This window comes from Zootermopsis nevadensis, unplaced genomic scaffold (assembly GCF_977971745.1).
Source record: "Zootermopsis nevadensis isolate Lab colony 2312 unplaced genomic scaffold, Znev_1.0 Znev_ptg000001l, whole genome shotgun sequence".
Lineage (NCBI taxonomy): Eukaryota > Metazoa > Arthropoda > Insecta > Blattodea > Termopsidae > Zootermopsis > Zootermopsis nevadensis.
The window spans coordinates 10,222,705-10,250,307 of NW_028259133.1; the positions used below are offsets into that span (position 1 = coordinate 10,222,705).

Here is a 27,603-nt window from a genome sequence, read left to right on the forward strand (position 1 = left end):
TGATGGGAAAAAAATATTAAAATAAATCTTGAAGGCACTGTATGAGAGGGCGCTAAATTGCTCATGACAGACCAAAGCAGTCTCTTTTAAACGTGGTAATGAACTTCCGAGTTTTATAAAAAATAAATATTCCCTTCTTATGGACTCTGGTACATCGAGTTGGTTAATCAATGCATTGATTGTTAGATCCAGTTCTTCGTTCCTAGTTTTGTATCACACATTATCCACATTAGTCCTTAAAATTTTCGTCTATAACTTACAAAATATCAACAATTCATGGTCGATTTAAATCAGTAAAGCTCTATTTTAAACACGCTTCGGCATTGTATATGTTGAAAATAAAATTAAGCTTTACCCTGAATAAGACAGCGACATAATCTTCCGAAACGTTGGTAATAATCTACAAGATTACTCGGTGGCACAACGAAGAAGACTACAAAATACATCTTTACCTCAAGTCTCAAAATTAATTTTATGAACTCTTATAGGGCACACGAATGAAACAGATCTATAGGTTAACTTAACAAATTATGGCAAGGACAACTAGAATCAAAGTTTGCAATACCATACACATGAGCCAGAAAATTGCAGTAAGTAGCCTAATGTAATCAGGCCATTAGTTTTATGACCGGGTTTCAATTCCCGGCAGGACAGGTCATTTCTCGTTTTTACAATGTCCAGACCGGCTCTGTAGTCAACCTAATCCCCTATCCAATAAGTGCCAGGGTCATTTCCTCTGCAGAAAATGGACCACTCATTTCCATCTAATGTCGAGATCAAGAATGAGTGGAGTTATACCACATCCTCACACGTCTGCATAGCGTGGTGCTTAGTTAAGCACCAGAGCCAACTTAACTATTACTTTTAAAACAAATTTCGAGGATAATATAGGTCTGTTTAAAATCTGTAAACTGTGGAAAATTTAAAAAAAAATGTACTGCCGAATCTGTGGGGGTTTTTTCCCGTTAGATTGGGCTCACAATTGCTTTCCTAGAAGTTAGCTTACTTCCAAAACATCACTTCAGCAGGTGATATTTCAGATACTCACGGCGGCAAATATAAAGATACCTGTTATCTGGAATGTTACGTCATACTGTCTAATAGAAGTTCCCACATGTTTCAGACATGCTTGCTGCCTCCATCATCATGGCGATGATGGAGGCAGAACGCGTTTCTGAAACGTCGATAAACATCTACCAGACTACACGGCGCAACGTCCCAGTAGACACAATCATCATCATCATCATCAACATCAACTTAACTTCAGCAGGATCAACACAGCAAACAGTAGCTGTAATCAAGATCATTGAAAGCTGATGTCTGAAAAGACAAAGGTTAATCCCCCATTCCTTTGAAAAGTCCTACACGCCTATACCGAAGTTTGAAAATTGATATGCAGTGGGAAAAAGATGAAAGCAACCCCAGCCTTGTCAATAACTCAGGGATTGAAGGGAAGCGAGAGGGAAACGGTGTAAGGGAAAAGAGATGGGAAGGATGAATGATGAATGGTAGAGTTGCGGGAACCATTTAGCGGTCCACCGGGGTGAAGAGGCTGCCCAATGCTTCATCACAATGTTGTACATAATACAAGGCTCTCCACCCCCTCGCCCCTAGCAGAACTCACCCTCCGAAGTACTTGACGTAGAGCGAAGCAGTTCTAGCATGGCTGCTAGAAAGACCATCATCAACACTGGAGCACGCCTTGTGATGAACGGTCTGTATACTCTTAAATCATCCGCTTTCGGAGATGGATGAGAGGTATGAATTGTTAACGAGCTAGTAAGAAGGGAAATCATTATCAGCAAATTTTATTTAGACTGGTGTAGTCTACATACTGATTTCCGAAATGGAAATGCGAATCGTGAGTCGGAACTAAGCAAGTAGAAATTAAGAAAAGTTAGATTATAGAAATAACGTACTAAAATAATTCATAAATAAATTACGTTTGCCATTTATAGTTTAATGGTAACTGTATGTAGACTATTACACTCTTCAACAATCAGTAACCATAAATTCTGTACAAAATTGTTTATTAAGGTTTTCAGTGTAAAAACAGTGATTATTTCTCTGAACAGAATTAACCAGTTGATCTTTGTAAAAGAGAAGTGTTCTATTCTTTTAGTACGTATTTGGCTTCGAAAGTTGAAAATTTTTCATAATAATACACAAATTATTAGAATGTTCTTAATAAAAATAACTTAATTTGTGCCAGTTCCAATGTTTCTAAGTTTGCATACTCGTAGTATATAGTATACACTATATACTGTCCAAGGTTCAGAGATAATATTAAACAAATTCGTGTGTGCCTCTTCTCCGCGGGTCGGCTTCTCCAAAGATGTTTAATCAAATCCATGTAGGAGGGTCCATCTTGAGAAGCTAACAGTTTCTCAGCTACTTAAAAAAACGCTGCCGTTTATGAAACCCGAAAATTTATTGTAGTGTTCTCAAGAACCCCCCACCGGCCCATAAAGTTACTTGTGCGAGATATGTGATCCGAAGATCTCGTTCTCTTTTATTTTATCACTAAAATAATGCTTGGTAAAGAGAGCAGTTTATGAAGCTCTCATTGTGAAATCTTCTCCTGTCACCCGTTGCATCATCCTTCTTAAGTCCACACTTCAATGATATTCAAGAGTTTTGAAATTGTGAGATAGTAACAGACCACTTTACGTTAGAAATATAGGGAGATGACAAATTCGACGAAGAAACTGAAGCTGTAACGTATTACGTAACTCAAGGTTCTGCTTCCGAAACTGAGAACCTGTCAAGAAGTACCCTGACTTTTTTGGAAACCAAAGATTCATTGCCGTGTTTACAAGATCGTCACAGACCCCTACCCTCTGCTAAATTAATCCAACCCACATCTTCCCACCTTATTTCTCTACAAAATATTATAACTTTGACTCGGTCTCTCAAATTCAGGTTGTCCAACCAAAATTTTGTATGCATTTCTCACTTCTCCCATGCGTGCTGCGTGCAACGAGCATCATATTAATTTTAGTGTGTTTCCAATAATATGTAGTCTAAAGAGAATACGCTTACTGCAAGTTATAAATCTCCTTATTACATGCAACATTCTTCAGCCTTCTTTTACTTCCTCCCTCTTAGCTCGAAATATTCTCAAAATTCTTCTGGAAACACCCTCTTTCTATTTTTTCCAATCTGAAACGGGTTACAGAAATGTAACCATATTGCGTAACGCATGTGACTATATTCTGAGAAACAAAACTTTATACACAATGTAAAGAATACAGACGGTCTCAGTAGCCTTGTCAAGTTACCATGTCATTTTAGTCTCTGCTGCCTTTGTCAAAACCAACTTACATACATATTGTAATCATATTATGACGTCATAAGCTTTTCATGCAGACGCTATATGGTGCGGATTTACATAACCAAAAACTGCATTCTTCGCATTAACTAACATTATTCAGGGTTATGTAAACAAATTAGGAATTTACGCATAAGTGAAGGTAAAGATATGACAATGAAAAGGTAAGGTCGTATAGTTTAAAATGCAAGTAAGAATAAATTACACACATCTGTAAGATGGGAGTTTCGAAATCCGTTGTCGCTGTACTACCTTTACGTCTGCAGAAACTTGGTCAGAACTCTGTAGCAGGTTCGTTTTCATATTTATATTATGCTCAATTTCAAAATTCTTTTGTTTGATTCGTGAAGGAAAATTTACAATCGATCAGTCAATGTACACAGGGCTGCACTACAACACATGTCTGTCGTCTGAAATTAATTTGGAAAAATTCAATCGTTTTATTGGTTTATTAAACTAATTTTAGGGTCCATACTTAATGTGTAAGATTTGAGGTTTTCACAGCGGTGAGTATGAAGATTTCTGTCTTCTGGGTTGTTGCGCTGCGTAGTCTGGTCGATGTTTACCAACGTTTCAGAGGTCATACTGCCTCCATCATCAGGACGATGAAGATTTCTGTCTTCTGGGTTGTTACGCTGTGTAGTCTGGTCGATGTTTACCAACGTTTCAGAGGTCATACTGCCTCCGTCATCAGGGACGAAGACAGTATGACCCCTGAAACGTTGGTAAACATCGACCAGACTACACAGCGCAACAACCCAGAAGACAGAAATCTTCATACTTATTGACTACAAACAACAAATTTAAAAACAGGTTTTAATATAGTTCTAGCTACATAAAATGAAGATAAAATCATATATCTCTTCACTTCCCCTATTCCAAAAAAGCATTAAGCTTTACAGACTACAAATAATAAAGTTATATGACATAAAAATCCCTTAATATTCTCCCCAGATGACATTCAAATTTTGTTACACGCTGAACCACACGAGTGTACAACAAAGATCGCTGGACATTTGAAAGCGAAATCAGTAGCACATGAAACATGCATGTAGTACCTATATATAGTGAGAAATTCTCTATCTCTTCAAGCATGACTGGTCGCCGTACAACAAGCAATGTGGTCTGCCTACTGTCAAGGCGCAATAAAAAAAGTTAGAGAGTGAACGGGCCACGAGAGGGAGGGGGCATTTAAAAGAGTAATTAATGAATAGGTTGGCCTGACACATTGTACACATGAGTAGCTAGTAGATAGTGTGGTGTATGCAAGTTAAATTATGACTGATGGCTAGAAACGCGGACACAGACAGGCAGAACTTGAACGATATAGTCATGTGAATTGTAAAATGTCTGTCCAATTGTATTAATGTTCACATTATCCGTAAAGTTGTGCAACTCCTCACGAGACCTTTAACAGGAACTGTCTCCAGGTCACTCAGAAAATATTTGGCCAACATTGCAGAAGTCCGCCATTTTGGGATCTTCATACATCATTCGAAAGACACTCTCGTAAAATATGTAGTCATCTCTAACAATAAAATTATATAATACATGTAGCACGTGTTAAAAACATTATATATCCCGGAAATAGCTGCTGCCCTATGTACCTTAGGGACAAGGACTGTCTCGGGTAGATGGAAGTAAATACCCTATAAAGTGGTGAATAGATGGGATAATAATAATACAATGGTCATATTTGTACAATTTCAAGCAATACAAAAGTCTGATTTGAGTAGGATTAAATCCTGTGACGAGGTACGCACAAAAAGCTTGTTCTTACTGAAACATTTTAATAATACAAAATTTTTAGAACTTCAAATTCGTGATTTGTACGGAATTCCTTTTTATAGAAAAATGTTGAATAACCTATGCAGTGCACAGCGTTCTGGCAAAATACAGAGGAAGCACTGAACTTACAGAACACAGCATTGGAATACGTATAAGGTGGTTGGGCATATTTGCTTTACTTGTACTACTTTTAATAATTTAGATTTTCTTATATATATATATATATATATATATATATATATATATATATATATATGAGTTTATAAAACACACTCGGTTCGTACAAATGGTTGACGCTTGTGGATAATTTCACTTCGTCTTACTTACGTCTACTTATTTAACTCTATGATTCTCCTTCATACTGTGCCACTAGAAATTAACTGATTGATAGCGGATTTAAAGTACTATTTACTGACATCTAATCAGATTGACGAAATTTAATGAAATACTTCACACGTAGACTCACATATCCTACATGTACTTTGACACTCGAATGGCCCAACACCTACACAACATCCTTAATTGTCATGAAGCCGTCCCTGTCTGGTTAACGACAGACGCCCCAAGGCTATTTTTTATTCTTGCCATTTAGAATTGCAGATGTCGAGTCCATGATTCTGTAACGGAATATTTATTCTGTATTTAAAGTTAAGAGATGGCAGAATTTTCTATCATGTATGCATTTCATACACTTCAGTCGAGGGACGCAAAACCATAGAAAACAAACCAGGACACGCAGAAAGGTGTAACTTGTATGTTTGGCGTTGTCATGAAATAAAGCAATAGGCCAAAGCAATCTCTGGAGTTTACTTAAATCACTGATACTCCACGTTCATCTAAATAATATTTAAACCCTCAATCTTACCTCAAAGACAACTTAACAAATCTTCATACAAGGATAAGTTGACTAATGCTACTTAAGGAAATGGCGTGTTCTGAGAATCATACGAAATACATAAACCCTGCACTCTGCGAGCAAAATGTAGAGTTTGTTGAAGTCAAAGCATGTGATGTACATACTACAGGTACCATTATGCTCCAAATGATATATATCATATTATTTGTCGTCATTTTATCTGAAAAATCTTTGTTGATGAAATTTCCGTCTTGGATACAGAAAAAAAGCAATGCATCCATAACTGAAATTTTCCACTCACCCTCACGATGTTATTTCGGAAAACCGTTACAAACGTGTTTTGTTCTTCTTGGAAATGTGGTACTCATGGAGGCGTTTTAAACTAATCAACCTCAAAGGACGGCACAGTCTCGCAAGAAACAATCTACAGATTCCAAAAAGAAACATTTTCCCACCGCGCACACTTGACCTGGGTCACTGTGTGTGTCAATTCCATCGGTGGCGGTCAACGTGTTCCTGCACAGAATTCCACCCCCATTGAAGCAAGAAACCCCTCCCCGTACGTCAGTCACATGGCGGGGCTGGTTTCGGGAGAAGTGCCATGCAACGTCTGTACAGGCGGCCCTGATCTGCTCATCTGAAAACCCAACCCAGCGTTCAACGATGCCCTGACGTGGGTTTCGTGTAGCAGAGAAGCGGTTCCCTTGTTGCGAAGGGAGGACGAAGAGACAGAGGGGGGAGTTCAATGCTGAAGAAGAGGGGCCAGGAAGATGGGAAATGAAAAGCGTGCGCTGCTTATACACGAAATAAAAGAAACAGAAAAGGAGGCAACAAAGACAGACGAACAAGGAATGGTGAGTGAGCGACAAGGACGGATAGGGCGAGGTTGTGTGCGAAAGAGAAAGACGATTGAGTTGAAAAAAGCTCAAATACGATGGTTGCACCATCTGGCGAGCAAATGTTTGAACTACGACAAGGCCGTTGTTAAGGGGAGGGAATCATCTCCTACAACAGTACTGTCACTGTAATATTGGCTACCACGAAGCGGTAGGGGACGGAATATAAGAATTATAGTTCAGTGAAGGGGGATCCAAACAGATTATGACATAACTAACAGAGGAACGAATTGAGGAGATAACAACAGCAACAACCGACTACCACGACCCGTGGCTGACGGCGAAGTCATAAAACTAGTTATAAAGCATCGGTCAGTTGGACCGAGAGACGGACGGACGGACGGACGTACGGTGCATCTCCGACCGCAGGCGCGCACACGAGCTGAGAGTAATCACCACTGATTCCGGTGGCGGGTAATACACGGCCTCTTTATTTTCAATTAAGAATGCTTTTACTGTGTGCTTTATTTAAATATAATCATTAGATATTTTACGACGCTCTGCAACAGTATAAAGCATATTACACTGTTTGTACCTTGTACAGAGTCCAGGAAACCGATGAAAAGATTGTAAAAAACGCAGGTAGGAAGATAAAAATCACAAAAAAGTTACTTTTGCAAAAATTGGGGCCTTCTGTGGGGTTAAGTCAAAACACCAATTCACGGCATCAGACACGCGCACGAAAAAAACTTACTATTTTCTTAAACGTCATGTTGTTCGTTATTTAAAATTTGTCATAGATCTCCCGTACTTGCGTGACGGTCAACGCTGGGTTGATGGCAACTCCCATTCGTCCTCCCCTCGTATTCTTGCCACCTCCATAGAAATTTTAGTTTGCCAAATGGACGGGCTACTTTTCCGACAGGAAAGATTGACAGTGCGAGTGTTGTAGGTATTTCGCCACGACTTAAAGTGACTCGCAGGCTATACGTTCGCTCGGAAACGAAGTTGTGCCAGTGACTTACGAGCTCTCGAGGTGGCAGCGAGGGGCGACCTTAACAACCGTGAAGTGAAACAATTACAGTCGTCACGTGTTTTAATTTCAGTGCGCTATGTGTGTGTGTGTGTGTGTGTGAATAACCGTACAATGCCAGAGTGTGATATTGACAATTAGTCACATGCAAAAAAAAAAAGGCAGTAGAATTCCATTCAAGCGGATGGATAAATATTCGAGAAGAAACAGTTGAAATGAGGTTGGTGTGAAAAGAATTATGTGTTATAAATATCTAGTTTTTGTTCTTTCTTAAAGTGTTTTTTGTTGTTGTTGTAAAAGTCAAGGTTTCTACGTTACCTGAATAAGATAACGCAAGGCAGTCCAATACATTCCGTTATTTGGAAATTTCTATTTGAGTGATCTGTGAGAAAAATATAGACTTTCCATGAAAGAAATGTTATCATAATATATTAGAGATGATCAGTCTCCTATGAATACTTTGCCTATGATAATTCTATTGTAGTTTAACACTTAATAATTAAAACTTACAGCAAATTAGACTGTATACATGATCCCCGCTTAAAGTATGTGTACAATTTCATGTAAAAAGTCATAATTAATCTTGCGTTAAAAATTTCACCATTCTGCATATATCTTTACTGTAGGAAAGTTTGTTCTCATAAACTGATTTCCAATTCGAATAATCTGCTATCAGCCACTTTCCACAACGTTTAGATGCATTAGCCGCAAATCAGTCGTGTAGTCACTTGAAATAAACAATTTTCTCAGTGCCGGTAGCTTTAAATAGTATCAGACGTACTCTGCTAGTTGCCATGCTAATAATCAGTGTTGTAATCCAGTGAACGAAACAAAATACAGTCGTGGGGGCTTTCCAGCTACCTCACACGCACAAAACAGTGGACAGTCCTAAGCCCATTGTTAATCCCGGTGGCATTAAGCTACCTCTCTCCCCTCTGACGTAATAACGCGGGCGAAACAGAAGAACAAGTGTTAATTAACTCATTTTAAACTCCACTTGAAAAGCGCTGAAGACAATAATTACTCCATCAGTTGTAGGGCGATCAAAATACATCGTATTATTATCACAAAATTCATAAATAAATCAATAAACTTCAACTCACCTCCGATAGAATCCCCCCTCACTCTTTAAAGCCGCTGAAATAGCAGTCACTTAAGAAAAACTACTTGCGAACTTCTTATATCCTGAGTTCTACTCCTGTTACTGGTTCTTAAACGAAATAGATACAAGTAAGAAAGTACCATCATTCTAAAAATTTTCAATTTCCACGCACTGAAACACAGAAGTGTTTCGAAAAGATCAAGTGGTATCCCATACTCGTAAAATAATAATAAAAAGTCTTAAAATTTCCCCCACCTCTTGTAATCATCTCGTCAACCCCTCCCCTCTCAGTCGGAAATACCCCTTAGTAGAAAAACACATATCTGTAGTTACACACGCATGCGCAGAACGTTTATATAGTTACTCCTAATATACAAAACCAGAGAGGATCAAGACACATACAGAGCTGAAGACTTTTTAACCTGAAACCTCCTCCCATATTCCCCTCCCCATTCCTCCCTTTCTGAAATTCTCTCTCCATTAACCCTCCATCTCTCTCTTCTCCTCCCTGCTATACCCCTCTCCCCACCCTCTCCTTTTTGCACCTCTGTCTCTGTCTAACATTCTGTTCCCTCTCACATCGACAACAGGGTTGAAGAATCCAACTGCAAGTACCCAATCAAAGTTTGACGGACCACGGGGATTGGTGGTTGGGTTTTCAACCAAAACGGCGAAACTGGTGCGAGCGGCCGTGATGTCCTCAAACAATTGTCGGTGGTATCCACGTCAACAGCGAAGCTACTGGAACAATCTCGGGCATTAGACAGGGCGCGTGTCCTCGTCATCATTTGGCGACGGCGTGGTAAACTACTAGTAGTCATGGTGGTGGTGGTGGAAAGCTAGACACCCCCCCAAGCCCCTCACGGTTTTTTTTTCCTGAGTTTAACTTGAGGGTGGTTTGTGTGAGACTACGACCCGAACTACATGTCAGTGTGTACATACTCTTTCCCCCGCGTGGCCTGACAGACACTGGTGGTTGGTAGCAGTGAAAATTTCAGCGAGTTCACATAAGTCACCATATTGAGCGACGGAGACAGAGAAGTGTCAAAGTGAGAAAAGGGATTTTGTCAGAAACAGCAGACGATCGGTAACAGTAGCAACATCAACATCAACCGAGGCGGACATACAAGTTCTGGTTATCTGCTTGATGTTGCAAAGCGTAGGGACGGAACGACGTAAAGAGAGACAGACATCACCTCTCTGCGCTCTCCTCTCTCCCTCAAAACTTTTTCAGCAGTGCTCTTCCAGTTGTCATCATATAAAACACGTGATTCGGGAAGACATAGCGGCTCAGTGCTTGTTGGAACGTTGCGGCCAGTGGTTGGCCAGAACAACTCGGTAGGTCCTCCTCTTCAACAATCCCTTTTAAGAGATATATATACAAAAGACCTATCATAAACATGATTGTCATCAGTAAAGAGCAATGCTGCAATTTATACCGAAACCACTTGACAGTAATTGCAGCTCATAAACTACACGAAGACATCTTTACGAGCCACGTGGTCCTGCTACGTTGAAGAAAAGTCGTGGAGGAACAGCGTCTACTGCTTTTATCGTACAGCGTGCGTGTGCTTATTTGTTTTTAACTATGCACTTATAAAGTGGCTTTTAAAAGTATTTAACATGAATGAATAGACAATTTATATCAAAATGGACTCGATGTACTGCGGTGATTTAGTGAAGATGATCGTAAGTCTGCTCTATTAAAAGATTCATCGCCGAGTTGAACTTCGTTAGTCTGTTGTTACTAATTAAGCAATAGTATTTTATTGGTTTGTCGGTCAACAAACTTACCAGAATCGTAAACGTTGGTCCATATGTTACTGCTGCTACGTAAATGTGAGTGTTGTGCTTTAGTCCGATTTTGATCCTACACTTGATAAAGAGACGTACTGTTAATAACTGCGGCTAATTCGTACGAACATAAAATAATTATTCCCCACAATAGTTCCTACGCGTGATATTTGTTTGTGGTTCGTATCTGAAGTAAAGACATTTAATTGCTTTTCTGTGTGTTGAATGAAAAATTGTCGTGACTTATATCTTTAACTTTATCGCTTTCCCTGCAAGAATAAACACCGAGAAAGTTCTTGTAAGCAATTTAAAAAAAAAAAACTTACGCGTGACACAATGAGTTCTTACCAGTTCGTAAATTCTTTGGCGTCTTGTTACGCGAACCAGGGTCAAGCCCAAAGACCAGGCGCTTCCCCGGTGAGTGCCCAACACCCTGCACCCGGTCAGGGGCAGGCTCCAGACTACTACAACCCCAATGCTGGTGCGACCGTCTCGTACCCACCCACCTGCTATTCGCCTCAGCAAGTTTCCGGTCACCATACCCAACACTACCCTCAACATCCCTACGCTGCCAGCAACGTGGCAGCATCTCAACACATGCAGAATGGAGGTGGTGCAGCCTCAATGGTGGACTACACCCAGCTGCATTCATCCCACCCTCAGAGGCTTGGGGGTGGTGCAACTGTGTCTCATCTCCAACAGCACTCTCATCATCACAGCGCAAGCAATGCGAGTCCTGGTGCCGTCACCCCTCCGCTAGGGGTGGTTACAACACCTGGTGGATCTCTTCTCAATAACAACTCGGTCGCGAGTAATAGCAGCTGTAAGTACGCGGACTCAACGTCTACCACAGGGGTTAGCTCTCCACAAGATCTGAGCACAACTGGGCCAGGACCTCAAAGAAGTAGCCCGCCGATATCGGCGGCTCAGCAGAGCTCCAACCCCAACGTGTCTGGAGGGAAATCGACAGTAACTTCACCGGCTTCTGCTTCGAGTGTGAACAGCACGTCTGGAACCGCCGTGAGGGGTACTGGGTCGTCATCGGCTACCTCTCCGGCATCCACGGGCCCGCAGCAGGCCACTGGGTCTACGACGGCGTCATCGGCTGTTTCTCAAAGTTCCTCGTCGCCTGCATCTTCAACTTCTTCTACTTCTAGCACGACGGGATCGACAAATAACAACAGCAAGCAAGGAGGAGGGTCAACGTCTAACAATCCTCCGCAGATCTACCCCTGGATGAAAAGGGTGCACCTCGGACAGAGTAAGTCCATTAACTTCTTAAAGCACTTTAAGTTTCTTATTTTGCCAGTAGCATTTGATTGTGTCTGTTGTAGTTATCAACCGATTTCCAAAGATTATGTGAGTTAGGATTTATGCACTCGTAGATTATGGAAAAATATTACATTTTCGTTTATTGAATATAGTTGTTAGGTATTTGTGCGTGCATGTGTTAGTTTTAACTGTGGCTGGGAACAGAAAAGACTTCGCAATTTTCGTAAAAATATTTGGGGCGGCTATTAAATTCTGAACACGTACATAAACCATAAGTTATAAGACGCTGAACCAACAGAACTTTGTCTATCCGTTTGTCGATTATCTTTGTGTTAATTTGAGTAATTATAAAACAGATTTACTATTTTGCCATTCATATTCAAGACCAAATTTATCTAACTCTGTTTTTAAACTCGAGAGTTATACTGCAGAGAACAGTGCTCATCAGCTGCAATTTATACCATTATTTGTATGTCCAGTTTCTAGTATCTTACACATAATGCATAACATTGCCAATAAATCACACGTTAACAGAAGGATGTATTTATGAGGTAATGTGCTTCTAATTCGATATGTCAATTCTTGTTAGCAATATTTATACCAAAACTTACTCTAAATATATTCCAGATTTTAAAGGTTTTTAAGTCGATACATTTATCTTAGACAAGTACATTTTCATTATTGTACAGATAATTCGCTAGGAAATTTTGGCATAAATGTGTAGACAATAATGATTTGTAAAATAACTGGACAGTGACTGAAGCAGAATATAATTTGTTCGACTAATCCTACTGTCCATTCCATTCCATTATGTCTACAACACAGCAACCAAATTACACAGGTCTTTCTAGGAAATTGTATGAAGACTAAGGCATGTGGGGACCTGCGGTTGACTTAACGTCACAAGCAATTTGTGAATATATTTTTTCTTTCGTTCCCAGTAGGCTCATCTGCCTTATCAACTGATATAAGTTTTGTTGTTACATGAGCAAAAATAACGCGTTCGTTGCAAGTCTAGCAGGTCTACGAGAACCTAATGTATTCATGCCATAAACTGCTGTCTGCTACTGTTCCATACTTCTCTCTTGCCAAAATTTGTCATCCAGATGGGCAGGTTTATGTAGCACAAAACATGAGCACACCCTTCAATGCTCTTGTTATTTAAAACAGTGGTGTAACGTAATTTAGGATGCTGGGGACGAATTTCATTATGAATCAGAGTCTTAGACACATATTTCAGAATTTGTAAGGATAAATTCGCTCCTTGAATTGTTGACAAATTCAAAATTAAGAGAAACATTAATTTAATTTTATTTATTTTCTCATAATTTCTCAATCTACATTCCTTTCACCTTTCCTTCTTTGATAAGCTTTGAAAAGTACGAACTAAAAACTGGATGAGATTTCAGGTTCTCTGTCTGCTGTGTTATTGCGCTGTGTTGTCTGGTAGAAGTGTGCCGACGTTTCAGAGGTGTTTGCTGCCTCCATCATCACGGCAGTTGTAAACTTATACCAGACTACACGGCGTAACAACCCAGAAGACAGTCTTTTTCAAATTACGATCCGTATTTCTCACCCTAACATAGAATTTCAAAAATTTCTCGAGCCCATTTAGGCATTAGGGCAACAGAACAAAATTGCTTCAGTTTTTCTATTCACAAAGACCCTCTCAATATCTTAGTTCTGACAACTACGTTTTTATTGTTTAGGGGAGAACTGGCGGTCTAGAGGTTAGAACTCCTGCTATGCATTCAGTAGGTCCCAAATACAAGAATCTACCTGGATACTGGCTATCATCAATGAGGTTTTCTTTAGACCTTACAGGCAAATACCTGGATAGTATGGCTGTCTTATATTAAGCCACGACCACTTCCATTCATATATTTTTAATTCGCTATGCATTAATCATCATAACTACTATCTGTGAGATGCTGACAGTGTCGTTAAAGAATCAGCAAGTAAATTAAATAAATTTACCTAGTAGAATTGTTTTGGAATATGCCCCTTCGCTCTTTTACAGAGTTGACGGGATTAAATACGTAGGGCTATAAATATTCTGACTTCAAGATTTCTGTCTTCTGGGTTATTGCGCTGTGTAGTCTGGTCGATGTTAACCAACGTTTCAGAGGTCATACTGCCTCCGTCATCAGGGCGATGAAATTTCATCGCCCTGATGACGGAGGCAGTATGACCTCTGAAACGTTGGTTAACATCGACCAGACTACACAGCGCAATAACCCAGAAGACAGAAATCTTCATATTCACCGCTGTGAGAACCTCAAGTCTTACATTCTGACTTCATTTTGTGGTCATTATAGAATTATGAGCACCGGTTTCGGATACGACAGCATTTACAAATATTTCTTAACTAACCCTTTAAATCCCTGTGGCAACTCTATGTACGACCCTCTGTTTTAATAACCAGCAACTCTGAATTTTTACGCAGAATAGTTTTATGACTTAATTATGATTGTCAGAATATGCAGTGATTATTTCCTTAAACATCATTCAAAAAAATTATATCTGTAATAAAGAAGAATTTTGATTTCATTGCATCACGGACTGAAGTTTTAAATGTTGTGTAGACGAACTTGCATTTCGAAGCACTGTCATCACTTTACAGTGTTTCCAAACCGTGATGTGATAAAAATTTCGTGGACCTCTCACACTTAAAACTGTTACAAATTCTAATCGACTCTATTATACAAATACTTTTATGAGAAAACAATATTTCCAATGCAATTTTATAACGCTATAGAAAAAATATATGGTGTAGTGTTTAGTTCAAAATCCTTCCAGAACCTTTTGCATACACGTGTAATTCATGTGTGAAATTCGTTCGAAGACTGCTATGTGAAGTGTCTCAGAATAAAGATAACAGGTGGGTTGAACCTGATTGTTGTAACAATATATTATATACAGGCCTGCAAACTCACAGTCCAGAATTAATCTTCAATGTTTAGTACGTAGGAGAAATTTGCAAATTGCGTGTAACAAATAACTGCATACTGGTACAGTTCTATGTATCAGAAGCCTTGTGCTTAGAATTTATAAAGAATTTCAGAACCACATGCTTACATTCCATTGTAACAAATATTTCAGAACTAGACATATTGCGTAATAAATTAATCTAGTTTACCGCTAATTTTTGCCATTATCTGCATACTGCCTATAATAAAATCATTTTCATATAAGCCTATCTTATAAATTCGAAAGTTTCAATTCGATTTATAGTAACAATGGATTTATTTCTGAAATCTATAAAGAAGTTTACAGGAGCTTTTATCGATATTTATGTATTATTACGAAAAATATTCTGTTGTATCAAAGTTTCAGTTTTGAAGCTTAATTTATGTGGGGGGACATTCCATGAACGATCCATTCCGCTGTTCCTCAACCCTACTACTCTCTCATCTATCCTCTCGTTTTTCTCTTACCGCCTTCCGCTTAGATGCGTTACATTTTCAAAGGTTAAAACCACTGTCTGGTAGCGATTAATATGCCATTCGTACCATTTCGTACATCTTCTATCAATATGCCTCTAATTAATTTCGATCCGTAAAAAATATGATGTTATTTATGAGTTGATATTTGTACGAAGGATAATAAAAACGAACAAATTGCATTTCATGAGCCTCGTCCTCGTTTGCTCTTTGTCAGTACTATATAATGTAGTAACTAGAAGGACAAACCAGCCAGTGAGTGTAACGACAATTAATAATGCATGCTAATTTCCGACCTTCTACTCACACATAGGGTTCAGTACGAGACGCAATGGAGCTAAGTGGATCGAAATGCGTTTGTGTGTATGAAACAGTCAGTTCCCAATCAATTTGTCTACTCATTAGAGACCACAGAACGTCCAGTTGGGTCTGTAAGCTAGAAAGAAAAAAGTTTTCTAACAAAGTAGACTGACGCACACTACAACACGGATTGGAACAAAAAATACGAAAAAGTATTTTCTTACTGGACATGGTCTTATTTACAAGAGTAGTTTTAAATACTAATAGGCCTATCACATTTAAGTAAAATATATCACAAATCTGCTGCTGCTGTGTTCAGATTTCGTAATTTGATCCCCCAAAACGTAGATTAATATTGTTAATAATTTTCACAGCACAGAGTGTCTATTATAGTCATGATTATATTTAGATAATATGACCTAGCGGACAGTAAATTAAGTATCTAAGAAGCTTGTTTTCTCAACCAAAAAGATCATGAAGAAAATTCTGAGGAAGTTACAAGATGATGGAGACTATCACATAATGAAAACCTTAATAATTTTTATATAAAATTGTTGGACTTTGCCATTGTCTTAGTTATAAAATTATAAAACTGCATAATTTCGGAAACTGGATTCTACGCCTGTCTTTGATAACAAAAGCGGGAGGATGACAAAACCCATCTATAGGCCCCCCTGGGCCCCCTCAGGTCTGAGGCTAGCTCAAATAAGGGGCCCAACAGATAGGCTTTCTGTCCTCTTCTCCCTTTTGAACCTAAAGATACAAGCTTCCGAAACGTTCCAGTTTTATAAATTAGACGATGGATAATTTCCAAAAGAACGTTTTTTACACATACAACGCACCATCGTCAGAAAACGTCAAGTTTTGGCTTAACAATTGTTACTCTTTAAGAAATATTTGCTTATTAGGGTGATGAAATGAAGGACTACGTGGACAGGGCATACAGAACGCATGGGAAGGATGAGGAATGTATTAAATATTTTAGCTGAAGGTAGGGGACCATGTGGGGAGGCATGTGTTGGTGAGAATATAATACAAGAATCTTAAAGAAATATGTTATGAGCAATGGATTAAACTGGCTTAGGATAGAGTGTTGAGAACCCCGTAACAGTATTTTGGTTTCAACAAAAGGCACAGAATGTACGTATCAAGCAACTACCTAAATATGTAATGACGATGGTTAAGCTTTCGACTACAGTCTTGTAGGTGATTACCATCGTTTTGGAGGAACGTATGACATCCATCGTCACAGGAATATGGTAGTGAACGTTCCACCCTATCTTTGGTTATTACCTTCAAGACTACACGACATCATGTCTAGAAGAGTATAGGCTTAATGGACAAGGGGACGTTTCTACTAACATCTCCACACGGGGGGAACGGAAAAATGTGTAAAAAGAAGCATAAACTTAGCAGGTAATTCTAAAATTTTAAGTTACATTCATGATGATATAGCAGTTTCATTAAAATTATTTCAGGTACAGATGACTGAGACGCTACAGTAAATAACTTCGAATATATAACAACTAGCATAAAACATTTATTACAGCTTATAAATTATAAATCGATTTTGTATTATGGCCTGCGATAAAGACAGATTAACACGTAAAAAGTAGAAATATAAACGTCTTTATTTGTTATATAAGCCGTGTTTAATAATATTGAATTGATTTAAATACAAAATACGAGACAAAGCAAAATGATTCTATTGCTTGTATTTACATTCACATAACGTTCAATTCCTTTATAAATTGGCTCAAAGCGACGAAATTAAAGAATATTTAAAATCTTAATTTATTTGTTAAAAATAGTTACTGATTATGTATATGTACTTTCCAATTAATTATTTATTAATCGTATCGTTCAATCTACATATGCTAAGCAATTTAAAGCTTTGTTAGAGTAAACAGGAACAAAATTGATACGACATAAGCACCTTACACTGTATTTGTTCTTACAGAGTTCAATTATTTTTCTCCAGGATAACAAAACTATAGATCAACCTTTTTAAAATATGTCTTGAGGTGTTCTCGGTTTATCAGCCGAACTTAAGCTCTGTGCAGAAACAGGAGAAGAAACAAATAACGGGTATTAGAGTTAAGACACCGGACATATTGAAATTGAGATGTTCAATCGAAGATTGTTAAGTTGCTTTCGAGGCCTAGAAATGCGTAGCATTCTTTCCGATGACGTGTTGGGGAGGTCCAAAGAAGGGGTTCCTAATACATAGGTACAGTACATTCCACCTCCTACTCTCTAAATGCTGTGTAGATGTAGGGGTTTACACACACAGCGGCATACAGCAATAAATCAAAGCACGGCATTGTGTTATGGTACAGTATAATATTTATGAAGAAGAGGCTCATGGCGGGAGAGGGGAAGATCATATAGCGATGCCTGGGGAACGAGGCGGTCACTTGCCGGGACACACCTAGGTCTGGCTCCCCGCTAAAATAAGTTATTACATTTCCCAGTACACACTGTATCACTCTCAATATGTGCTAACCAACGGGAAGATTAATTTTATGTTGTTGCTACAACGAAGAAGTCTTCTTATGAAACAGTTCGAAAATGTTGCATTGTACAATATTTTCTGCTTATTTATTTGCTGTTGTGGCGCTTAGTCTTTTAATATTTATAATTTTAATAATAACAGGTCCTATGTTTGGACCACTCTTGAGGCTGAAAATTACAGATACACGACACACAATAAAAGGAACGGACAGAAATGTTTTGAAATGTCTTCAAATAGCTAAGAAATTTTGTTTATAATTACACAATCCCGATATTCGCAAAAGATTAGATGATCTGAAAGAAAAAAGTTCCATGAACAGTGGCATTATTTCTTTATTACTTGCACTAAAGGAATTTCTTTTACATTTAAATCTAGAAATTCAGTCAACTTGTGGTAGTAGGTCCAAGTGAGTTTGTGACTAAACTGAATTAAGAATCATGTGCAAAGAATTTTGTTACTCTAAACGTTGGCAGTACTGCGATATCAGTTGTGGAATGTAGGACAAATGTTCTTGTCACTCAGACAAATGGGGTCATAATTCAAAGCCCTGTAATGGGCTAATAAAAATAATAATCTCTTAAAATATAATTACATTTTATTGTCTTCATTTAGTCTGCGATTGTCAAGGAATCGAGTGTAGTTTGATTTCACTTCGTGAAACAAATTACAAGGCCATAAATTCAAACTACTTCAGCTGTTGCTTTGTCCAGTGTAGAGGCCTAATTTCTGATTTACTCGCCACGAAACAACAGGTGTTAAGTAATTCATTGATTTTAATTTGAGCGAATCATCAGATTTGTCTCATGCTAACAGGGTAATGGAAAGGAAGTGTATAAAGAACATTTCTCCATCTCTTTTCTCATAGAAAAGAAAGGCTTCGTGGTAAATACAGGTTATACTTCGAAGGGAACGGGGAGGGGGGGGAGGGGGAGTTTGGAAAGAGGTAAGAAAATGCTACTAGTAGTAAAGGATAATATCCCACAAGCAATACAAGGAAGAAGGAGTAGGACAAGGTGGAATGGGTGCAAAGATAGAGTGAGAAGGAAGAATAAAATTTACGACTTAGGGGGAAAGAATCCTAAAGTACGCGAAGTGGTTGCTCCTCTTGCGGTCGGGAAATCTCACCCCACTACACCCCTTTTTCACACATCCCAGCTGCAAAATAATCACTGGTGTCATTTTTTATTAGTGTTTGTGTGTTTCTTTCATTGGGCTGAGATTATATCCAGTCTTTATTGGCTGCTTTATACATTACCCAATGATGATGTACTGTTAAGTTTTCAACATAATAAATATCAACACGAACAGAAAGCATGGGGTTCAGAACGTACGCCGTATATTGCAAGTAGATCTACACACTGGATGAAAGGTATAAATTTTCATGACTAACAATTCTCTTGCAATCTGTAAAGTTTATGGCAAATGAAGGCCTACATTTTGGTACTATTGGTCCCTGATAAATTCACTCTTTCTGACACATCTGATTCGGTAGTGTAAGGTGTACGAACTTGATGAACGTAACGAAATTTTGACAGTTCTACTAAATTTGAAAATGCACTATGTTATCGCAGTTTAATCATATTTTACCGTAATAATCGAAAGCTATAACCATAATTTTAACATCAACAGATGTAATATCACAGACGAACGGAAAGCCCACATCAAGATTCATATTTAAAAAAATGTATGAAAAAGTTTTATAAATTAAAGCTGCCTAACAAGTAGGATAAAAAACAAAATAAAACATATTGCAATTAAGTATTTCAATTTCGATGTAATTAATAGAATTATTTAATTTTCAATATAGGACAAAGTATTTTCGACATAGGCCTAAAACTTCAGTGGATTCTTCTTAAGGAAATAATATTAAGCTTAAGTTATAACTGTCATTTGGGAAATAATATTAATCAAACATACTTATATCTGCGTTTAACATAAGAAAAGCTTACTTAAAAATAAGAATGCAACTGTACAGATTGTGTTGGCAGAAAATAACTCAAAAGTGTTAATTAAGCCTATATTATACACAAGCAAATGTTTTTACTGAAAGTCAGTAGAATGAATACAAGGACAAATAACGTTACACGCGTTGTGTGAAGGCACTACATTGATTATATAATGCCTTGATAATCTTTATCTGCTCAAAGGTATAAGTTTGTGTGAATAGCACATGAATTTAAAGTAGTTGTTATTAGAACATAAAATTTGTGCCTAGTAACGTGCTGGTAAACTGATTATATTAGTCGGTCACAGTAGAAATATAACCAAAACTGTTGAATTTTTAACAGCCAGTCCATAACTTGTAATCGACGCACGATAGACGATAAGTAATAAGCATAACACACGCTTTTTTGCTTCCTGGAAAATGTTTGTATTTGAAATAATTAGGATGGAAAAACTTTGGTGCACACATGATAATGTAAATTTAAGATAAAAATGTTTTGGATTAAACGTAAATGTAACATAATGTGTATTTGTACAGCCTCTATTATGTTACAGAGAGCATTTTAGCAACCAAATAATTTCCACTTTATTTTCTAAAACGACAGGTCGTAAGAGTAAATATTTTAACATTTCAATTACATTAATTTTAATTCAAAGACTAAAAAACAAATTATAAAATATTAACTATAAGTTTATTTACTCATATATATGTGCATATGTTTCCATATGTGTGTGTGTGAACGTGCACTTGCGTAACACCGTTTCTGTCCCACAAGAAGGACGTAGATTGTAGGTGTTTAAGAGACGCGTGCTGCGGTGAGAAGACTATTTGTACTTACGAGGAAAAAGTAACAGTGATTTGAAGAAAACGGCATAATGAGCTTCGCAAAATATTATTACGGTTATTAATTGAAGAAAAATTATAATAATTGGATATGTAGCACATATGAGGATGAGAAATGAGTAGCAAATGTCATTCGAAAAAGAAAATACTTGATGGACGAGAATGCTAGGGAAACATAGTTTGGAGCATAATATTTACATGGATATTAAGAAAACTGAATGATATTTTGTGCAGTGGATTTAGGCTAGCTCAGGATTGGGTCCGGTGGCGCGCTGTCGTAATCACGACACTGAAAATTCGAGGTCCATGAAAGACGGGTTTATACGAATTCCTATCTTTTAGGTTCTTGGCTAGCTTGGTGGCTTGCTGAAAGTACTTTAGACATAAGTAACAGACACAAATAGCGAATTATTTATCCACTACTGTTTCCAGAGTATATAAATAAACAGGAAACATTCTGCCATTTTGTTGTAATGTTTTTTTTATTCTTGTTCTTACACGCATGTAAGAGGTGCATTCATAGTCACATTCTTGTTAAGAAGTAACATAATGTTTCAACCGGCTTGTTTTAAAACAATGGGTAAGGATAAAATCAGTCTCCAAAGCATTCAGTTCACTATACTGAGGCTATGAATTTTAAAAACACATAACATTAGGACCTAAATGGTTTTACACGATCATAAATTAGTGGAACGTGAGGGTATTCCGGGTCACTTCGAATCTGTATACTTCATCCAGGTGAGCATATTTCGTAAAGAATTCTTCTACGCAGATCGGAATGATACAAACTCACTGATGGGAAGAACTAATGTGTTCTACATACGGTATGGCATGTACTGACACAGTGATGACTACCATTTCATTACCAGTCTATGCTTACACTTAGTCTTTGTGTATTTGGCAGAGGTGCAAAGAGAATATTTTTTTTAGCCGAAGAACCATCATGGGAATATTGTCTAAAAACTTGTAAAGAAATTTATTGCAGAAATAGACCTACCTACACATGTTTTAGCCAATGAATCTGAATGTTATTATTTATATCAGAACATGTGAAAGTAGGACGTAGCGAAATGGTTATAAATTAACATTTCTCTTATGATCTGTCGAAAAACTTACGATACTGAATATTAAACAGGAGGAAATTTGTAAAGATGCATGTAAAGTTGTCCTTCTGCTTAAGCACCAAGACATGGAGGACAATGGGGAAATTAAATGGAGGATATTACATAGTAAAGAGGTGATTTACTTGTAACCTAATATCCACAACATTGAATTAGTATCATAACATCAAAGAATGTGTGGCGGCGAAGAAGCCGAGAAACGCGTATCACATTTTGGCCCTGAAACGCGAAGGGCAGAGGCCACTTAGGGGACCTAGGCAAAGATGGGTAGATAACAACAACAGCATTTATAAGGAGCTGTGAGCTGGTCTCATCTGGTATAGGACAGAGTATATATATATATATATATATATAAAAACACCGAAGGTATTGTAAAAGGGAAAGAATATTTAGCAGCTTGCCAGAAAGAATTGTGCTACAGGATTTACTTAGTTATAATACGTAAGTTGGCCTGCATGAGTGGATAATGACACAGCCGGAGAAGCTCAGCCTGTATTGTTTCTAGGCTAGTGCCTTGACGTTCGAGGTTCTATCAGCGGAATAATTTTTTTTCGTCACCGTATCCAAACTTCCGCAAAGGCACAACTTGGTATCCATTAGATATTAGTGGTCTCATCTACTGGTCAGCTTCGCGCAAAATGGGGTAAAGCTGTCGGGACGTGAGGCTGACAGCTTTTAAATAATATCGAGGTGAAGATTACGTTGCGCTGTATCTCCACTTCCCCATACATTTTCATGTCGTGTGCATAATTGCGTACAGGGCTTTAACTGAATGATAGGACAGATGGACCAAGAGACAGACACAAGCAGCTCAGAATAGTAAAAGTGAAACAAAAACCATCAGAGCCAATTGCGAAAAAAAGAGGGAGAAAGCAGGAGGAGGTTGAAGATGTGACGAAGAGTTCTGTAAGGTTTGACTCATTCTGTGCTCCATAAATAACACAGTTCTGGCGGGCTGGCAGGGCCTCAGGATGCGAGTGGATAGGGAGCAAGCCGTATCGGAGGGCGACAATAGCATCGTCCTCTGCCATTATGCTTGATAATGATAGCAATCCGAGATTTGCTGTGGCTTACCCATGGTTATCGTAAAGGAGGGAGTTGTGGCTGCTCCATACCTGACCAAGGACGGCAATTGATACACGACTTTGAACTAAAAATGGAAAAAGTAATTCAAGTGGTTTAGCTGTCTCGGTACAGGGTTGCAGCTTGGCCAGAATAATCTAGCGAAACTTACAAAGTTATAATCAGTTATTTCAGTTCTAAATAAATCAATAAAACAATGTAAATCTGCCCCACTATACGCCACGTAGACGCTTGGGTGAGAGGAGTGATAGGCCAAATATATTTAACACAATACGGGAAATAAGTGACAGTACTTTACAAAAAGAAGGCGAAAAGGAAACACAAAGTAATAGAAATGATAAGAACACAGTGGTATTTGCGCCGGTTTACGAACCTAGAAACTTCGAATTTTATAAGAAAGGAAGAAATTAGGTTAGCCACAAACGTATGGATCCTTTTCGATTTTGAATATACTGACTGGTGTATACCAGATACGCTCATGTGTGAATAGCGTCACATATTGCCCCGTCAATTCGAAAACTTGGCCCAGAAACAAAAACAAATGTCTGAGGTATCTCTGTATTTTGTAGGAACCGATAATACGGGTTATTGATTTCATTCATTGTGTAATAACATTAAAATTTTATTTAGTCTAATTATGTTTGTGATGGATGCCAGGAATATAATAAATTATTAATCGATTGGGATTATGAGACAAAGGAAGTTCGTAATATGACATTTCATAAGATAATTATCTACAGTGTTTCACAACCATTTCTTAAATTAAAAAAGAGCTTTATAATTACGTACTGTTATTACAATACATTGGATTAATTAACCTGTCATTATTTCATTATTCAGTGTTGGTATATTGTCTTTTCAATAAAGATGACATTTAATTGTTTTACTTTATGCTTCAAATTATTAGTTTATTGACGTTCCATCATGTTTGTTGGTTTAATTACTCTCCGAGAGGCTTTTAGTTCACATCAGTTTCACGGCAGCGTCACCTCAGAGGTTTGCATTGTGGTAGAGCGAGCCCTGTTCGAATCGTGACCGAAGTTTTCCTGGTTTTCGTCAGTCCCTTCAGGCAAATACCACTATTGTTTCCTCCTCCTCCTCCCCCCCCCCCCCAACTCGTAATGGAGCCCGGTATAACCTCTGCTGTTAGTCGAGTACCGTTGAAGAACTCATGATTCATACTGATGTTTTTTGTTACGTTGCTTTATCAGAGAGGAGGAAAAGTCTAACAGGCTGATGAAGTTATTACTGCGTGGGCATCTTCTGTATTCTGCTTTTATATCACATACTTCTACCGTTTCCGATATACGCCTACCACCTTATCTCAGTACTGCTTCGCCCGTCGATTCTATTTTATTTATTCATTGTGATGTTGTTTGGAGAATGAAATTTATAGAGCTATTAATGGTAGGATATTTGGCTAGGTTGGGAAAAGGTGTAGGAATACCTACTCAATTTTCATGGGGGGGCCTTTTGATGAGCGTTCTTAAATATTATTTAGACACGCTTCGGCGTTAAAATTTTTAAGTTGATCTTAGGTCTTGAGGATGAAGGATGCTGGACCTAGGCTCAGGTGTCATGCAAAATGACTGGGTTGGCATTAATAATGTTGAATCTTTAGATTCTGTTACAAAATTTTTAGTTCGTGCCGTTATTGGCAGTCCTACATTTTTTATCAAAATCGTCGTAATTTAATGTTTTTTTTTCAAGCAACTCCTAAAATACTAATGATCCGAAATGCGTGTAATTTATTGCTTGTGCAAACCAGGAACATGCGTTCTTTTTGACGTGAGCAAACAAGTTAAACCCTAACTATTGTGATCCGAGTACCTAGAGAGAATTATTGGCCTGCTGTATAATTTCGTCTCTAAAATACAATTCAGGATAGGTAGTAGAGCATAGTCCGTGTAAGATGAAGAAGAATCCCAATTCAAATAAATTAAAGCAAAATCATTAACGATCTTTATAATGAGTAGTTTTCAGATATCAGAAATACGCCTATTTTAAACAATAGAAGAATAATAAAATAATCCTAAGTACAATTTCCGAAACTGAAAGAAAGATACTCTTCAGCATATTACAAATACATTAAATTTCATGTTAAATTATAATTGTTAAATTTTTCTGTCATTTTATATTTTCCATATAAATGCAGAATTATGCTACTACGCTAATGTGTACATGAGTAGAAACTGGTGTAATTAAAATAGTACTTCTGCTCCTATAGAACAGAAAGATTCACATATAAACAATAAAACACTTTAATTCTTGCATATTTAAACAATGAAAACATGAATATGGTTTTCGCTGCAAGGAGTTTTGGTTTAATATACATTTTAGAAAGCAATTCCACAAAGAATTCTAGAAGCGCTTTAAGGATAACAAACACTTCAGTATCCTGCGTGTGCCAGGTACTCACTCATGGATGCTTCATTGTTATTAGTTTGAAATATAATACTATCGTGCATAGTAACACACCTCCAGTTATAGAACATTAATATCTACACAATTTAAACAATTTCGTATCTTTGTATTCAGTTACCCTGAATCTTATGTTAAAGAACAAAAGTTTCAAAACGTTTGTAGGAGTAGAATATTTTCCTACTTTATTTGTCAGAGAAAAAACAAGTCATTAGAATACAGAAGACAGTCGGCCATCCTTTGAAGATATTCTAACACACTACAATGTACAACAAAAGAATGTGAGCTTCTTGTAGCTAAGGCAAAACTACTTTCTTGGTGTGTTATTTAATTTATTGACTTACGGACATGAGGCAATGTAAAACTTTCACAACACAGGATATAATATTTTATAGTCTCTACGTAGCGTCTTTTAATTGTTTTAGTATGTACTTTCAGAATTTTACTTCTTAAGTACACCAATTTTATAAAAGTTGTACTGAAGCCCATTAAACATTTTTAATCGCATTAAAATATTTTGTTTAGAAACGTTAGGTGGTAACAAATCAATTATTATCTGATAACACAAAATGAAACATTGTTTAACATTTAATAACTGTGCTAATATTAGTGACATATGAACTGTGCATTGTAATCTTGTTCTTGTTATTTCGTGAAAGCAATTAATAACTATTTTCTTGCTACAAATTATCCTGTATAGTACTGGCCTTTATTAGTCTTCAATTCAGTGTTAACGCTTAAGTTTGTGCCTACATGATTAATTAATTCCTCGCCTTGTATGGAACCCTAAGGTTCATTACCATGTTGACAAGACCTATACTCAACCAAATAAATCTAATACATACTAGAAATCTATTTCTAAAAAATAAATTGTATGTTACTTTCTCCCCGAATGCTAGGTGTTTAATGTGGTCTCTTCAGTACAGATTTCCTGTCTAAAATTCTGTATAAATTTCCTATCTGTCCCATACGTGCCTCGTCCATCTTATTATACTTGGTTATACCACCCTAATAACAGTTTGAGAAGAATAAGTCTACAGTTACTAAAATAATCCTTACAAAATTTTATCCATCCTGCTATCAATTTCTTCCTGTCTGCTTCAAATATTCTTCGCAGTATTCTGTTCCCAAGCACTCTCAATCAATATTTCTCGTTTGAGAAGTTAACGGAGTATTAAACGTATGCAAATCACTGGGTTTTATTTTAATTAAAGTAAACTGTTGTGGGCAAATATTAAGCCAGGTTTGAATTAGAGGCCTACGTTTATTATCATCTCTTACCACACTCACATTCTTCTTCTTTGGATATCAAAGATTTGCCTTTCTGCTCTGTCCTACTTCAGAACTGAAACTGAAACAGCGAGGAGTTTGTTTCACAGTAGGGGGTCGGCTTCATCACCACATGAAATTACTTTTACAGCTAAAGGCCTGAGGATATTTTTGAACACAAACACAATTACAGTTAATATTTAAATATTTCTTCCTGTTACTGCTGTTACTGCTACTAATATTACTACCACTTCCACAATTAGTACTCAGTTATCACTTTTTCTGTTTTGTCCCTTTTAAGACTGGAGCCGACGTTCAGCGTGTCATAAGTTAATCGTGAATCCGAATCTTTGTCTTTTAAAGAACAATAAGAGATAATGAGGATTTTGTTCAATTTAGTTCAGTTCCTTAATTAAAATGTTTGCCAACAGCAGCAAGTTACTTGCCTGCGCTATCAATATTAATAATAAATTTTATAATCATAAGAATATGCATTCAGAAGTAGAAGTAACTTGTGTTATTGTACTGGAGTGTACCAGTTGCTCATGGTATAAAGTTGTAAGCGAAAAGAGAGGGCAAGGATAGGAGGAGAAGGGGGCGTAGCACAAAAGATGATAAAGTAAAATAAGCACACACCGCTATAATACAGGT

At 37.5% G+C, this 27,603-nt stretch overlaps 1 protein-coding gene and 1 long non-coding RNA gene across 8 annotated transcripts in view; one reads left to right on the forward strand and one right to left on the reverse strand.

Moving 5' to 3' along the window:
- The window catches only part of LOC110829915 (uncharacterized), a 588,956-nt gene that overhangs the window by 259,148 nt on the left and 302,205 nt on the right, over positions 1-27,603 (reverse strand). Inside the window, exon 1 of one of the 5 annotated variants that reach the window (XR_015533603.1) lies at positions 8,948-9,294. The exons of the other annotated variants lie outside the window; for them this stretch is intronic. This is a non-coding gene — a long non-coding RNA (uncharacterized LOC110829915). Of the gene's footprint in view, positions 1-8,947; positions 9,295-27,603 lie in introns of those variants that run through there. 5 annotated transcript variants of the gene reach the window in all.
- Scr (homeobox sex combs reduced) overlaps positions 6,999-27,603 on the forward strand; it is an 86,192-nt gene continuing 65,587 nt past the window's right edge. For 2 of the 3 annotated variants that reach the window (XM_087342612.1, XM_087342606.1), the window contains exons 1-2: positions 6,999-8,064; positions 9,537-12,001. In XM_087342612.1, coding sequence (XP_087198738.1) covers positions 11,077-12,001 — 925 coding nt within the window. In that variant the 5' untranslated portion in view covers positions 6,999-8,064; positions 9,537-11,076. The remainder of the gene's footprint in view (positions 8,065-9,536; positions 12,002-27,603) is intronic. The other variant, XM_087342614.1, reaches the window with a different exon arrangement.